This window comes from Megalops cyprinoides, chromosome 14 (assembly GCF_013368585.1).
Source record: "Megalops cyprinoides isolate fMegCyp1 chromosome 14, fMegCyp1.pri, whole genome shotgun sequence".
NCBI classification, from domain to species: Eukaryota; Metazoa; Chordata; class Actinopteri; order Elopiformes; family Megalopidae; genus Megalops; species Megalops cyprinoides.
The window spans coordinates 11279163-11294874 of NC_050596.1; the positions used below are offsets into that span (position 1 = coordinate 11279163).

The 15712-nt window shown below is 46.1% G+C and overlaps 1 protein-coding gene across 2 annotated transcripts in view; it reads left to right on the forward strand.

The window, feature by feature from the left end:
- Nucleotides 1–15175, forward strand: part of LOC118789048 (radixin) — a 40234-nt gene extending 25059 nt beyond the window's left edge. Inside the window, exons 5-15 of one of the 2 annotated variants that reach the window (XM_036545342.1) lie at nucleotides 1187–1309; nucleotides 1492–1643; nucleotides 3124–3207; nucleotides 3423–3569; nucleotides 4248–4344; nucleotides 5194–5357; nucleotides 6641–6771; nucleotides 10728–10888; nucleotides 11685–11777; nucleotides 13056–13286; nucleotides 14099–15175. In XM_036545342.1, coding sequence (XP_036401235.1) covers nucleotides 1187–1309; nucleotides 1492–1643; nucleotides 3124–3207; nucleotides 3423–3569; nucleotides 4248–4344; nucleotides 5194–5357; nucleotides 6641–6771; nucleotides 10728–10888; nucleotides 11685–11777; nucleotides 13056–13286; nucleotides 14099–14263 — 1548 coding nt within the window. In that variant the 3' untranslated portion in view covers nucleotides 14264–15175. The remainder of the gene's footprint in view (nucleotides 1–1186; nucleotides 1310–1491; nucleotides 1644–3123; nucleotides 3208–3422; nucleotides 3570–4247; nucleotides 4345–5193; nucleotides 5358–6640; nucleotides 6772–10727; nucleotides 10889–11684; nucleotides 11778–13055; nucleotides 13287–14098) is intronic. The other variant, XM_036545343.1, reaches the window with a different exon arrangement.
- Nucleotides 15176–15712: the final 537 nt, after the last annotated feature.

Below are 15712 nucleotides of genomic sequence, written 5' to 3' on the forward strand. Positions count from 1 at the left end.
GGCCCAAAGGAGCGCAGAGCGGACCCACGATGGCGATAATGACGGCGATGAAGTAGTTATTATTCACTGGACTTTTACAGTACCGCTGGCAGTATCCATTTCCACAGCGGGGTGCTCACTGCAACCAATCGGATTACGAGTATCAGCCGTATCCCACCCTGAGATTCAAACCTGCAATTTGGGGATGGGGGTGGTGGTGGTGGTGGGGGGGTCTATTTCCTGTTCTCACACAAAGTTTAGAATACACTTGGGGCTGTAGAACTTGCGCAATGTGTGCAGTTTTACAGATCAGTGTGAAGTCTTTAAACCTTTGAAAAAAACTACTGCAGTCACAAAGCTAATAACATAAAAACGTCCGTTACGTTTTCAGTCCTCACCGTCATCCTCGTCATAAAATAGGAGACCATTGCTGTCAAATAAAATGCAGTAATGGGTTACTTAAGCACATCAATTTCTTCAGGTTCTTCTGCAGTTGCCGTGTCCCGTCTCCCGATGTTGGCTGAGGTTCACCGAAAACAATGCGAACAGTCATAGCTGCATTGTCTGAGCTCTTTCTGAAACCAGCAAAATAATTACCATGCCGCTGTGGATGTATTTCATTCACCTTGTCTTCTCTGCTTTGTGTTTATGTGTGTGTGCGATTGTGTGTGCGTGTGCATGCATGCATGCTTGTTGGGGGTGTTGTCCTGGAGACAATTGGCATTGCTGTCAAAGTTTTTATGCTTGCGTAAAGTGTCCCGTCTTCATGCAGTCAGCCAGGTGTGCGTGAATAGAAAGAGACTTGGGACTTGCCTGCCCCCTGGTGTTCACTCAGTACAGTTGCATACATCAGCTAAATAGAAGCTGACTTCTGAAGGATTTGCTAATGCAAAATGATTTTCTTTTTTATTAAACTAGATACCTATAAAACGTATATATCAAATGAGAGGCTATTGGTGGTGTGAACATTACTACTGGGTTTGTGCTGACTGCACATGTCGTGGCCGTGAAGGCTGTGAATGACCCGGTGAATAACCGCACCTCTGAGGGACCTCTTGCTCTGCGCAAACCACAGGACCGGATTTGACCTACAAAGCCAAGTGCAGGGTTTTGAGTGTTGGCATGATGAGGTCTTTATTCGAAACGTGTTTTGAGTGGTTTTGTGCTGGGGAAACTGGTTTTTGATCCTCGTGGCATTCCTCCCCAGGTGACCCAGCAGGACGTGAAGAAGGAGAACCCGCTCCAGTTCAAGTTCCGGGCCAAGTTCTTCCCAGAGGACGTTTCTGAGGAGCTGATCCAGGAGATCACCCAGCGCCTCTTCTTCCTGCAGGTGAAGGGGGTGGATGACTGTAGCATTTTACCAGTGACCTCACTTTTGAAGTGATTATGACATCATTCCACCAATCACAGCTCATAGCGGTGCCTGTTTTATGCAGGTTCCTATTGGTTGAACCCCTGGAATTGGATCACATGCTAACCTGGCCAAACCTTCTGTTATTTTAATGCTCACAGGTAAAAGAGGCCATTCTGAATGATGAGAACTACTGCCCCCCAGAGACAGCAGTGCTCCTAGCATCCTACTCCGTCCAAGCCAAGTACGGCGACTACAACAAAGAGGTCCACAAACCTGGCTACCTGGCCAATGACCGCTTACTGCCACAGAGGTGAGGGGGTCCAGGAGCGTCCTTCTCTTTGGTCGCATTCACCGGTGTTCCCTGTTTTTTGATTACTTCAGCCGCAGTTTGTGGAGTTCGTAGGGTGACGCTAGCCTGTCTGACGTGCTGCTTTAGTTGATTTTAGGCACGGTTTGGTGAGCTCCTCCCGTGGTTTGTTTGTGCTGAGGGAAAGCATCAGGCTGTCTAAGCAGTAAATCAGTTCAGTCTATAATTAAATGTCCCTGGGCCCGGATAGGCTTTCATGGCTTTCCAGTAACTGGCCCCCTTAATTATATCTCCGTAAAAGAGTTTGCTCTGGGAAAAAGAGAGATGCCTTGCTTTTGTGACCCGCGCTCTTCTGGGCTCCCTTTGGTGTGGTCTTGTTGTGTTCCGTGTCTCTGGATCTGTCTGCGTGACTTCGTCTCTGGTTGTGTTCTGTGCGTGTGACCGTGTCTGTGGTTTGGTTCTGTGCGTGTGACCGCGTCTGTGGTGTGGTTCTGTGCGTGTGACCGTGTCTGTGGTTTGTGCGTGTGACCGCGTCTGTGGTGTGGTTCTGTGCGTGTGACCGCGTCTGTGGTTTGGTTCTGTGCGTGTGACTGCGTCTGTGGTGTGGTTCTGTGCGTGTGACCGCGTCTGTGGTTTGGTTCTGTGTGTGTGACCGCGTCTGTGGTTTGGTTCTGTGCGTGTGACCGCGTCTGTGGTTTGGTTCTGTGTGTGTGACCGTGTCTGTGGTTTGGTTCTGTGTGTGTGACCGTGTCTCTGTTTATGTCCCCTGTGTCGCACCATGTCTCTGATCATGTTCTGTGTGTATGACTGTCTCTCTTTGTATGTTGTGTGTGTGGATGACCACGTTTCTGCTTCTATTCTGTGTGTGTGACAATGTGTCTGATTAGTTCAATGTGTATGACTATGTCTCTGGTTATGCTCTGTTTTAATAACTATGTCTCTTTGTACGTTGCCTGTGTGGGTGACCATGTCTCTGTACGTTGCCTGTGTGGGTGACCATGTCTCTATGTACGTTGCATGTGTGGGTGACCGTGTCTCTATGTACGTTGCCTGTGTGGGTGACCATGTCTCTTTGTACGTTGCCTGTGTGGGTGACCGTGTCTCTATGTACGTTGCCTGTGTGGGTGACCATGTCTCTATGTACGTTGCCTGTGTGGGTGACCATGTCTCTTTGTACGTTGCCTGTGTGGGTGACCATGTCTCTTTGTACGTTGCCTGTGTGGGTGACCGTGTCTCTTTGTACGTTGCCTGTGTGGGTGACCATGTCTCTTTGTACGTTGCCTGTGTGGGTGACCATGTCTCTTTGTACGTTGCCTGTGTGGGTGACCGTGTCTCTTTGTACGTTGCCTGTGTGGGTGACCGTGTCTCTTTGTACGTTGCCTGTGTGGGTGACCATGTCTCTTTGTACGTTGCATGTGTGGGTGACCGTGTCTCTTTGTACGTTGCCTGTGTGGGTGACCATGTCTCTGGTTCGGTTCTGCAGGGTTCTAGAGCAGCACAAACTCACCAAGGAGCAGTGGGAAGAGAGGATCCAGACCTGGCATGAAGAGCACAGAGGCATGCTCAGGTGAGTGTGTGTACGTGTGTACGTATGTGTGTATGTGTGCGCGCGTGTGTTTGTGTCCCTGTATGTGTTTCCATCTCTTTTGTATCTCTTTGACAACTTAAGTCACTGTGTTAAATGCATATTGCCTTTCAGTTCCACAACAATATCTCAGAGTTTGTGTAGTTTTGCGATTGCTATTAAAACGTTGAAACACTGTTGATTTTGTTGTCTGTTAGAGAGGACTCAATGATGGAGTATCTGAAGATAGCACAGGATCTGGAGATGTACGGCGTGAACTACTTTGAAATCAAGAACAAGAAGGGGACAGAGCTGTGGCTGGGTGTGGACGCTCTAGGCCTCAACATCTACGAGCACGAGGACAAGTGAGTTTACCTTCTAAACCTAATCCAGGGGTATTAGCGGAGAACTGACTGTGCTTTACGGTTCTTCTGTGGGTAAAAAATGAGGGTGAGAGGCATTAAGAGGCTGTGTAGCCAGTCAACTGTGGAGGGTGGTGATGAGTTCCTTGGCTGAGAGAGACAGTTGGGAGTTTGACCAGGACATCAGGGTGAGCATCGCTATTCTTCATAAATTCTATAGGATTTTTAATGACCACAGTCAGTCAGGATGGCACCTCCATCTGCACAGTGCTCAGGACACCCACTACTGGCCAAACCGCACTGCTTCCAATAGCAACCTAGTGTTCAAATGAGGTCTCTCATACAAGTGGCAATTAGGCCCAGCCCCACTAAACCACAGCCATTAAGCGTGAGAAGGTAGTAGTGGTAGAGTGGTATGGATTTTACAAGGTATGCCTGGCCGCTGTTTACCACACCTACAGCTTAGCTTCTCTGGATCTGTGCAGTGAGTTTTTACTGCAGTATGAAGTAAAACTGTTTTGTTAAACAGTATCTCAAATATATTGTGGCGTAAAAAAAAGCCGCATTTGGTCCAGTAAGAATTTTTATGCATCCAAAGCCTTTTAAATTTCAGTTTCTCAAAATTCTGGGTTATGTTGTTATATATTATTAAACAGTGTTTTTCTCTTTAACATTTTCCAGACTAACACCAAAGATAGGCTTCCCTTGGAGTGAGATCAGAAACATTTCTTTCAACGACAAGAAGTTTGTCATCAAACCCATCGACAAGAAAGCCCCAGTGAGTCCCAGGCCAATTTCAACTGGAGTTTTTTATTCTGGAAAAAAAACAGGGATGGAGCTCTTTTGCTCTGAGTCATTCAGATGTGGGCACAGTGTTACTCAGTATCTCAAAATATTTTAAAATACAGTGTATTATTATCCAACAGTTAGAGACGATCTTAAAGAGGATATTTTTTACTTGAAACCCTTTCTCTCACTGGGTACAATTAATGAGGATACAAACAGGGCATAGCTACTTAAGGGCTTTTTTTAAATTACATTAGCATCTCATGTAGGTTTCTCATTTCATATAAATGATCAAAGGTTCTGATTTTAGGCCTGTCCATTATGTCTGCATCACATTTTATGTGTTGGATCCCTGCTTTGATGAGCAGAACCATACTGGTGTTTAGGTTTCTGTAGCAAGTCCCTATAGTGTGCTGTGGGATGTTTGAGGCATTGATCGAGGCACACAGTATGAATTTAAACCTATATGAACAAAAAGTGTGTCTGTGTGGGCAGGTGTGGCACAGATACAGATACACATTGTGTCTGGGAATGGAACATGGCTGTCTGTGGGCAGCTCTGCACTAGTGTGGTAAGACTGATGATGGGATATCAGTCTGAACTCAAGCTTTGTCTGAGGGGCTTTCAATGTCTGCACTATAAGATATTTTAGTAGAGTCGATTTGTATATAGCATAATTTCCCTGAAGGGAGTCAATGTGTAGCAAATAATGCCTTTTAGAGGAGTCGGTGTATAAGAAGCAATCTGTGATGGGAGTTGGTGTGTATGATATAGCGGAGTCAGTGTTTGTGATGCAATTGTTGAAGTGAATATTAATGTACTCACCCCCAACGCCCCACAGGATTTTGTGTTCTACGCACCCCGGTTGCGGATTAATAAGCGCATCCTCGCCCTCTGTATGGGGAACCATGAGCTGTACATGAGGAGGAGGAAACCCGACACCATCGAGGTGCAGCAGATGAAGGCCCAGGCCCGCGAGGAGAAGCACCAGAAACAGCTGGAAAGGTACTCCACACTGCTACACAGGTGTACCACTGCAAATCTCCAGGACACTGCTACACAACTCTACCACTGCAAATGTGCAGGACACTGCTACATGACTATACCACTGCACTATGGCACATTACTCAAGTACATAGCTACACCACCATACATCACTGGTACACATCTCCAAGACTTAGCTATTGGACTATACTACACAACTTTACAACACAAACAGAAAACAGCTTAACTTGACTAAGCAACAAGTTTACAAGTATACAATGCGACTGCAATGCACAGCCATACAAAATAACTACACACCTATATCACACCACTACACAACAAAACTATATATCTACACTACTCCAGTACCAAATCACCAGTGTAACAGAATGGAGTGTGGACACAGCATAATTGTGCTGTTCTCCACTCGGCCAGTAGAGGGCAGGCTTGACTTGAACGTGTTAAGTGGCCAGTGTCATTCTGGTTACCCTTGATCTTCCTATAACTTTGCATTGGTGCAGTTTGACTAATCAGACAACTGTCAAATCAAAGACTTTATTTTACTCATTGTGTTTTCACATTTGGATGCTATATTCAAGTTAGTGTTTACATCAGTTTTGAAATAAAGATGCTACACGTATGGACCACTTATGTCTTATTGTATTTGGCATAACTATTTTTTAGAGCTGGACTACAACAGACATGCACATAGTGAACAAATAAATTACACAAGAAAGTTAATTGAGATCAATTGGTTGTGGTAAAGAGTGATGACACAGGTTCTGTTGTGGGTCTCTCACTGAGCAAAGTAGGCATATGTAAATGGCCATATTTAGCTATCATTTTTTGACCTTTCAGAATTGTTAACATATATTTTGATGCCATTCCATTGGTTTGGTTTTGTGCTTTCGTGGAAGTGCTGGTAATTTTAGTGGACCAGCTACCAGGACAGTAGATGCTTCTGTTTTTGAGAGACTGGACCCGTATATCACTTTCCGTGTACTTTTAACAGTTCATAAGGATGCCTCCAGGATAGATTTATACTTCTCTTTACATAACGTTTTTGAATTGGAACAGTGATATAGGTAGCATTGCCGCTTTAAGATCACCTGCAGAATTTTAGAGGTGTTGTGCTGTATATCCCCATCCGGAATGGGACTGAAAGCCACTCCACTTACAGGACGATTACTTTATCCTGCTGTCTGCGAGAGCAGTCTGTCCACCTGTGGAATATAATATACCAGAACCCCATCCCAAATTAACCCCCCCCCCCCCTTCCCCCCTTTTCTCTTGTTTTTTTGCAGGGCACAGCTAGAAAACGAGAAGAAGAAGCGGGAGCACGCAGAGAAAGAGAAGGAGCGGATAGAGCGAGAGAAGGACGAGCTGATGGAGAGACTGAGACAGATAGAGGAGCAGACGCTAAAAGCACAGAGAGGTGTGTACTTATGCCAGCCTGATGCTCAGATCACCCACCCACCCATCCCTTCCTCGCCTCCCAGAATTCCTGTCCGTCGCTGGCGTCAGCACGTTGTCAGGGCAGCGGTGTGGAGCAGTGGTCAGGGCAACAGTCATGAGCAGTAATGTTCAGAGCGGTGGTGTGGAGCAGCAGCCAGGGCAGCAGTGTGGAGCAACTGGGCAGATGTCCCTGTGTAATTACTTAGTTCCTTGTACCGGCATCACATGAGTGAGTTTCAGCAGACGTGCGTCGAGAGCAGAGGGAAATTGAGCGAAAGCGAAATGAGGTCACCTGATCTTCCACACCCAAGCACCACTTCTGCTTAAGACGCCGCCATCACAGGACCACTTCCACCTCGTTTTAAATCTCATTTGGAGAATTAAATTCATTAAGCATAAGCATAAGCATTTGCAGTGAACTTTAGTCAGCGAAAGAGTTTTGGCAGACATGCAGTAGCAAGCACACATACCAATTCATCGGGTGCCCGTCTGTTGGATAGACAGCCGGTGTGCCAAACCAGAAAATTTTTTTTCCCCTCCCTAGAGAATGACCCCTTGGTGGTCCTTTCACCTCGGTGTGTGCCCCTGTTGTAGTGATGAAAGGAGCCTTGTTCTGTGTCGGTCATTACTGAAGTTAGTGCTAAGTCACTACAGCTGGGTTTGTGGGAATCGGTTCCTCCCATCTGAGTGTGTGTTCCTGTGTGTGGCCCATGCTGTTAGGCCCCAGAGGAAACGGGCTAGTAACTGGACATTGTTTTTTTTTTTTTCCCCTCTTCTTCCTTTCTGCTTCTGATGAAACATCTCTGTCTTAACTGTGATCTTCTGCCTCTTATAGGGCTGCTCTCAGCACCAGGTAAAGCTGAAACACCTGGAAACCCCTCTGCAGAACCCACCCCCTCCATAACACTAAGGCTGGGAGGACAGACCCTCGATTTATTGATTTATCATGCAACGTTGTCAATAAAAATATCCATCTTATTACTCAAAGTAAACAGTTTTTCCAAAGTCAGAAATTCAGTGGCATGCCTATGCAGTTTGATGTTTGTAAGACTTCAATGATAAGAAACTACAGTTTCAAAGAACTAATGTTCCGAAGAACAGTAAGACTGTGAATCAGTTGCAGGTTGGCACTGTTTGCTTATAAAGAAATCCGATGGTGAAAAAGTGTCAGGCGTGAATAATGCAGGTTAATAATACATTAATAGTGTTAACCTCAAAGACAAGCTTGTACATGCTTGTTTTTGTTTCTCAGTTTGTTAAACAAACTCCCTGCCTTTCTGAGTGCTGCCAGAATGCTTAAAGCGTTTGAGGGAGGAAGCCCTCAAAAATGCTCTGAATTCCGGAACATTACTCACACGCACTTACCCTGTCACTGGGAAGAACTGTGTCCTGTGCATTAATTGACTTATTAGTATTTATATTTTACTCAGATTTGTAGTGGGAGTAAAGACCCCAGGAGAATTTAAGACAGTCTTGAGCCAATGCAAGACAGGCCCTACAAACTGTAGGCAAAATTAAAGCCCACTTGGGCTCAATGACATGTTCTTGTCATTAAACTCCTGTGGCCCTATTTTATAAGACACCAAAAGCACAGTGTGTAAAGAGCAGTGTGTGATGGCCCTGCTGCAGATGGTCATTTAAATATGATGTGGCAGTCTGTCAGCTGCAATGAGTAATTGGCTGTTTCGGGTGTGATCGGCTATTTGAAAATAATCTACAAGATGGAAGGTACAGATAATCACAAATATGTGTGGGTAATTTTGGATAGCTGTCATCCCAGCCTTATGCGATACGGATCAGAGGTGTTTCCTGCCCGTACCCCAATCCCCCACTGCCTCATCATACCCACTCTGTCCCCCTGACCTGTGATATGTTACGCTACTAAGTTTTGATTCTGATCCAGGAACAGCTACTAAGGCCAAAACGTTTTGAATCAGTAAAAGGAGGGTATAAAAAGGTGTGTGTGTGTGTGTGTGTGTGTGTGTGTGTGTGTGTGTGTGTGTGTGTGTGTGCGCGCGCCTTCTGACATCTGAAAGAGGCCACCACAGAGGATCAGTGGGTCTCTTGACTATGAAACACTAAGGAAACTTTGAAGGAGTGTAGTTCTTTTCAGACTTCAGGCTACACTTTGCTGTTATCGTTATCGTTCAACATGGCTACAACTGGACTTTTAAGCAGCCTGCTCTATAAAAGGCTCAATTGTGCATATAAGAACACATCAACCTTGATGGCCTTCAGGAGGACTGTTGATATTTCCTCTTGTATGTCCCCCCAAACACTTTGTAACCGAGAGATTTGTGTGACTGGCCAAGTCATGAACGGAATGCAATTTGCTGGCTACATTCCTCCGTTAAGGGACTTTTATTCTTTGGCTTTTACATGGAGGCTTATTTCCAATCAGTAACTATCTGTAGGCTTTTTGTTAACACTTTGACACATCTTGGCAAGTCTTGAGCAAAGAACAGTGCTTTTACTTTAGAGGATTTACTTAGAACAGTTAGAACATAAAAAAATCATGATTTTTCTTATTTTGGAATACTTTGTTTCATTAAGGCACAACATTTCATTATTTTAGGAGGACACCTTTAAAAACAACAGAACCAAGCTGTAACATTACCCTGTCTGGTGTGGTGCTGATTGCTGTTTGCTTCCGAACAGTTCAAATTAGAGACATCAAAAAATATTTCACGTCCTACATGTGGGCATGCTAATAGCATCTACTATGGCCTCTAATAGTCACAGAAGCTTTATTTAGTTTTTCTGTGTGCGCTTATGTGTGTGTCTGTACTGTTCTTGCTGGAGAGAATGGGCTTTAAGGAAAGATGTGCTTTTTCTGTGGCTGAATGAGTTTAGATCATTTGTTTCTTTGGTTCTCCAACATAATGACTTTGTGTTGGCAGTGCTGGTGCTAGTGAGAAGGACTGTGACTCCTAGCACTGAGAGAACCTCACTTCAGCTTATTGTATTCCATTGAACTGTACGTGCGTCAGACATGTTTTTCCAAGCCAGCCTGTCTTTTATGGCTTACATTTTTACTTGATACCAATTAAAAACTTGAAGACATGCTTTACTGAAGCAGCTGAGTGCCCCATCTGGGGTTCAGACCTGGAACCGGCTGGTCATAAGTTCTGTTCCTTCACCACTACTCCACGTGTGCTAGTTTGGTGCTGTTGAGTAGCTTTGTGTGTGAAACTCCATATTTCCGTTGGTGTTTGACTACGCAGACTTTGAGTTTGTGTTTAATGTTAATTGTTTGTTTGACTGTGCGTACGTACAGGCGTGTGTGTGTGTATTTGACGGTGTGTGTGTGTGTGTGTGTGTATTTGACGGTGTGTGTGTGTGTGTGTGTGTATTTGACGGTGTGTGTGTGTGTGTGTGTATTTGACGGTGTGTGTGTGTGTGTGTGTTTGACGGTGTGTATCTGTGTATTTGACGGTGTGTGTGTGTGTGTGTGTGTGTGTGTTTGATGGTGTGTGTGTGTGTATTTGACGGTGTGTGTGTGTGTGTGTGTTTGACGGTGTGTATCTGTGTATTTGACGGTGTGTGTGTGTGTGTTTGACGGTGTGTGTGTGTGTGTGTGTGTGTGTGTTTGATGGTGTGTGTCTGTGTATTTGACGGTGTGTGTGTGTGTATTTGACTGTGTGTGTGTGTGTGTGTTTGACTGTGTGTGTGTGTGTGTGTTTGACGGTGTGTGTGTGTGTGTGTTTGACGGTGTGTGTCTGTGTATTTGACGGTGTGTGTGTGTGTGTGTGTGTGTGTGTGTGTGTTTGACGGTGTGTGTCTGTGTATTTGACGGTGTGTGTGTGTGTGTATTTGACTGTGTGTGTGTATTTGACTGTGTGTGTGTGTGTGTGTTTGACGGTGTGTGTGTGTGTGTGTGTGTGTGTGTTTGACGGTGTGTGTCTGTGTATTTGACGGTGTGTGTGTTTGTTGCAGAGCTGGAGGAGCAGACGCGCCGGGCCCTGGAGCTGGACCAGGAGAAGAAGCGGGCCAAGGAGGAGGCGGAGAGGCTGGAGAGGGAGCGGAAGGCCGCAGAGGAGGCCAAGGCTGCGCTGGCCAAGCAGGCCGCCGACCAGATGAAGAACCAGGAGCAGCTGGTGAGTGTGTGACTGTGTGTCTCCACACGCATGTTCTAGCACATTCATTTGGAGTTTCGCCTTGTAGTGATAACACAACTCTCTTGATATCCAAAGATTTCAATGAGCGTTTGAGAATTTGTCAGAGATGAAAATGAGTAATTGAATTTGAATTTAATGAAAGTATGAGCATGTGATGTGATGCCTTTTCAGTGTGTTGGATGAATGTCTTGTGCATGTCAAACTCATTTTATTCCGTGCTTCTCTACTGTGGCATCCTGTCAGAGACTCTCAGGAGACAGGCTGTACATTATGGCATTGTGTCCTTCACATCATATCCACAAGTCAAATCCATGACGAATTCACCATCAGTATAACAATCTGTCAATTGTATCCATCATTTAACGTTTAAGATGACACAGAAGTATCCGTCTTTTTCCCTTTCTGTCTCTGCACCATCATATCTCCACGATTTCTCTTTCTCTCTCATTCACTGAAATGCTCTACTTACTCTGTTTATAGTATGTGCCACTCACTGTAATGTTTGTTATGACTTATTATAATGTAATACTTAGTGTGTTGCCAACTGTTTTTTTTTTTTCCAGCACCTTGCAGGGCCTGTTTGCACTCTTCACTTGACGAGTTACTTTTCCCCTGACCCAAGTCCTAACCCCTGCGCTCACCTTAACTCCCTAACCATCGGCTTCCCCCCACCCTGTATCAGCGGGAATCACCGGGCAGGTTGTGTGTGAGCCTTGCTGCTGCCTAATCATGTTCCCTCGGTGAGGTGGTGTGTGTGTGTGCTTCTCGCTTGCAGGCGGCCGAGCTGGCAGAGTTCACCGCCAAAATCGCTCTGCTGGAGGACGCCAAGCGGAAAAAGGAAGATGAAGCTACCGAGTGGCAACACAAAGTAATGTCCCTTGCTCGTCTCCACGGTTACAAAGAGGAGGAGGAGGAGGAGGAGGAGGAGGAGTTGCCTAGCAGGGGTTCTCAGATTTTCCAGTCCCGCAACCCGCTTAACACTTGGAGGCAACGCTACTGTGACCCACACCTTATTAAAATGTAGCCAAACATATGTTCAAATATTCCTGCCTGTTTGGCAGAATGACTGCTTGTGCGGTGTGCTAGCCAGTGCAGTTTTTAGTATGAACGTCTATGGCAGGCTTTAAGGAGGAATAGTGTGATATTTTTATTCCACAGTCTTTCCCCTCATGACCCACCAGCATATTCTAACTCACAGTTAGAATGTAAGAAGCACTGGGTTCGCCTGTTGCAGTAAAGGGTCGCCGTGGTAACAGACGGTGCACACTGTGTGTCGTGGTCAGGGTTACGGAGGGTTATGGGCCACAGGGGAACTATAGCTCGAGGGGCATTGTTGTAAAGCGTGTGCTTGTGCGGTGTACAAGCGAGTGACCTTTCAGATGGATCACATACCTGTTCCAGTCCCCCGAGGGCGCATGCTTGATTGCATTTTTACATGCCAGAGCTGTCTGCACACACAATAGGGCTGTAGTTCCAGGTAAACGTTTGAAGCTTCTAACATGCAAATTTGCAGAGTAAACTAAATCCTTCCATCAGCTTATGCAAAGCTAAACCACAAACTACACAGAGTCTATTGCTCTGGTATGGTAATGTAAATCTCATATTCCTCAGTTGTTGTAGGGTTGTTTAGAAGTTAACCTCATAGTTGTAAACAGGAAAATAGTATATTTTCAAATATTTTCGTATTTTTAATATTGATGCATTGACTTTAGATTTGCCCCCCGCAACAAGTTAAATGTGTGTGTGTGTGTGTGTGTGTGTGTGTGTGTGAGTGAGTGTGAGGGAGTTTCTTTTTTGTGTGAGGTGTATAAGAGTGTGTATGTGAGAGTTCCTGCATGGATGTGTGTGTCAAGGTATGTGCCTGAGGCACAATGTGTGCGCAAGTTTCTGTCGTTGCGCACGTGTGTGTGTGTGTGTGTGTGTGTGTGTGTGTGTGTAAAAGGTACAGCGTATATGTGCATGTGAGAGTGCATACATATGTGTCTTAGAAAGGTAAAGTGCATGTATGTGTGAGTGAGGTACAGTGTATGTGTGAGAGAGTTTCTGTTGTTGCGCACATGGGCGTGTTAAAGTTGGAGTGCATGTGTGTGAGGGTAGAGCGCTTGTGTACGAAGGAGAGAGAAACCCATCTCCCCTCTGCCTCCAGGCCCTGTCGGCTCAGGAAGACCTGGAGAAGACCAAGGAGGAGCTGAAGACCGTGATGTGCGCCCCCCCGGCCCCCGCCGGCGGGCCCACCGAGAACGAACACGACGAGCAGGATGAGAACAACCTGGAGGCCAGCGCCGAGCTGTCCAACGAGGGCGTGAGCGACCTCCACCAGGAGGAGGACCGCGTGACCGAGGCCCAGAAGAACGAGCGGGTCAAGAAGCAGCTGCAGGTGCGACCTCTGACCTGGCCTTCCTCTTCCTCTCTGTCTCAGTTTCCCTCCCTCCGTTCCCGGGCGACCCTCCCGTGCGTACAGTTACTGGTAGAATTAGCTGTCCTGTCTCATTTCAAATGCTGATGCAACTTGGCAGCAACACGACGGCTTCTAACTGCCCTTCCGTAGCGGCCCGTGGCTTGTTGGGGCTTGTTGTTTTGAAGTTTATATTCAGTACAGCCGAATTTGCATAAGGCAGCTGGCCATGACCTCATTCTCCCCCGCACCGATTCTGTCTCTCCCTCAGTCTCTCGTTTAGTGTACTGAGCATGATAAAAGTGAGGGTTTTCTCCATGAGGGTAGCTTCTGAGCTCAGCCGTTGAGCCGTATTTGTTCTGAGCGGTGTTAACGAGGGTTATGTCTCTCTGTGCTTAAAATGGGTCAGCCATTGAGTGTCTGTGCCACTCTTCTTGTAAAGAATGAGGCCGGTATCCAGGCTCTCTGTGATTCTCTGACTGTATATGAAAAGCCTCATTACCTGAGGTAACCTCCAGTTTGTTTGGGGGTCTGCAGTGGGGTAAGAGTGGACTGACTTCTTTAGGGGTGTATCTGGAAAGAAATGTTTCTCTGGAAAAGGCAGAAGGGTGTTCTTATCAATATCTCACTGATTTTAAAAAGCATAATGGTCATTTTAATTTTTTGTGCTTTTTGTCCTCTGAAGTTTCATTACAAGTCATCTGTTCATGTATTACGTGTGAACAGATTTTCATCTTTGTTCATCTTTCTTGAAGATGAAGGCAACCTCACCCTCTCTTCTCTCCTGCTCTCAGGCCCTGAGCTCAGAGCTGGCCCAGGCCCGGGACGACACCAAGAAGACTCAGAACGACGTGCTGCACGCAGAGAACGTGAAGGCAGGGCGGGACAAGTACAAGACCCTGCGTCAGATTCGCCAGGGCAACACCAAACAGCGTATTGACGAGTTTGAGTCCATGTGAAGAGCGCCCCGGCTGTCGTGGTGCCTCGCTTTTCGTCTCTGGCTGACGTCCCCATCCCCCCCTCCCCCGACCCCGCAGAGGCTAGAGGGCCGTGGTTGACACGCCACTCCACCCCCCATGTCTTGCCAAAGCTCTATCCTCCTGTCAGCCAATCAGATTGCTCCACACATAGAGCTCAGCCCAGCTATGTCTGGAATTGTCCAATCAGGAGCAAGCAATGCATCTTATCAATATAAACTCTTTCTGGTATCATAAAGGATAATATAATGCTTGCATGTCTGATGTAAAAAAAAAAAAAATTGGAGAAAAACAAAATCTTGCTTTTATTGAAAACGGCCATTTATAGCTTTTTGATGTTGCTGGTAAACTTGTATGTAAAGCTTTAATATCTTACTACTTGTCTTCAGTTAAAAATTAAGTCTTTACTTTTAAAAGATCTTATTTTTGACTCTTTATTTTAATCTGTGTTTTAGTTTGTCCTAATTAATAACTGTGAGGGTTGGTCACCAAGTCCTGGTTGATGGTATCAATGAGTCAGACATTTCAACGTCAACCGTGCCAGCAGACGTGTTTTTGCATAGCAGCAGGTGCTGTGTAGTCCATGAGTTTGAATCTCTCTTTATTGGCAGGGAATAGTCACTCAGTGCCCAGGAGAAAGCATGAGTGCTTTGGGGAAAACCGAGGGGGTAATGATGGTTACTTTAGTGACCGATGCACACAGCGAGCATCAGCAATAAGCCACATCAGTCATAACCTGTCATTCTATTCCCTCTGAGCAGGAGCGACAGAGCCGTGTCACAGCCCTGGCATTGTATCCAGTCTGATAAGCTGAGAGTCAGAGCAGAGTCACAGCACCTAGTATTGTGTACAGTCTGAGCAGTTGAGATGGAGCAGAGTCACAGTCCTGATATTACCACCTCTGGGAGATGCGTGTGTGTGTGTGTGTGTGTGTGTGTGTGTGTGTGTGTGTGTGTGTGTGTGTGTGTGTGTGGAGTGGATGGTGTTGCTAAAAGTGGTGGGCGTTATGGTCTAGTGGAGTATGGAAATGCACTGCCAAAGGAAAAAGTTCAGAGGAACTGCCATAGCTTTCAGTTCCAGGCTCAGTTCTCCTCTGACTCAAACTGACTGGTTGCAGGTGTAAGAGGCCACAGAGACGCAGGGTCTGTATTTGCATTCACAGGCTGTGAAACATCTCAGTCAAGATAGTCTTCAGTGCCCCTAACTATCTGTCCTGCTCACCAACATCCACCACCCCCTCACCTGTCCATGACCCCGTCGCCTGTGTTTCATGCCCAGTCATCATAGATGGTTTTCTTTGCCTGCCTGCTCACAAAGGCCTGGGTGCTGACGGACACGGCTGGGACTTCTACAGAAGCCCAGGGCGTCCTGCTCAAACAGTCAGACAGACCGACAGCCTTTCGTCCGTCTGTCGGTCTAGTCTGTCGGTGT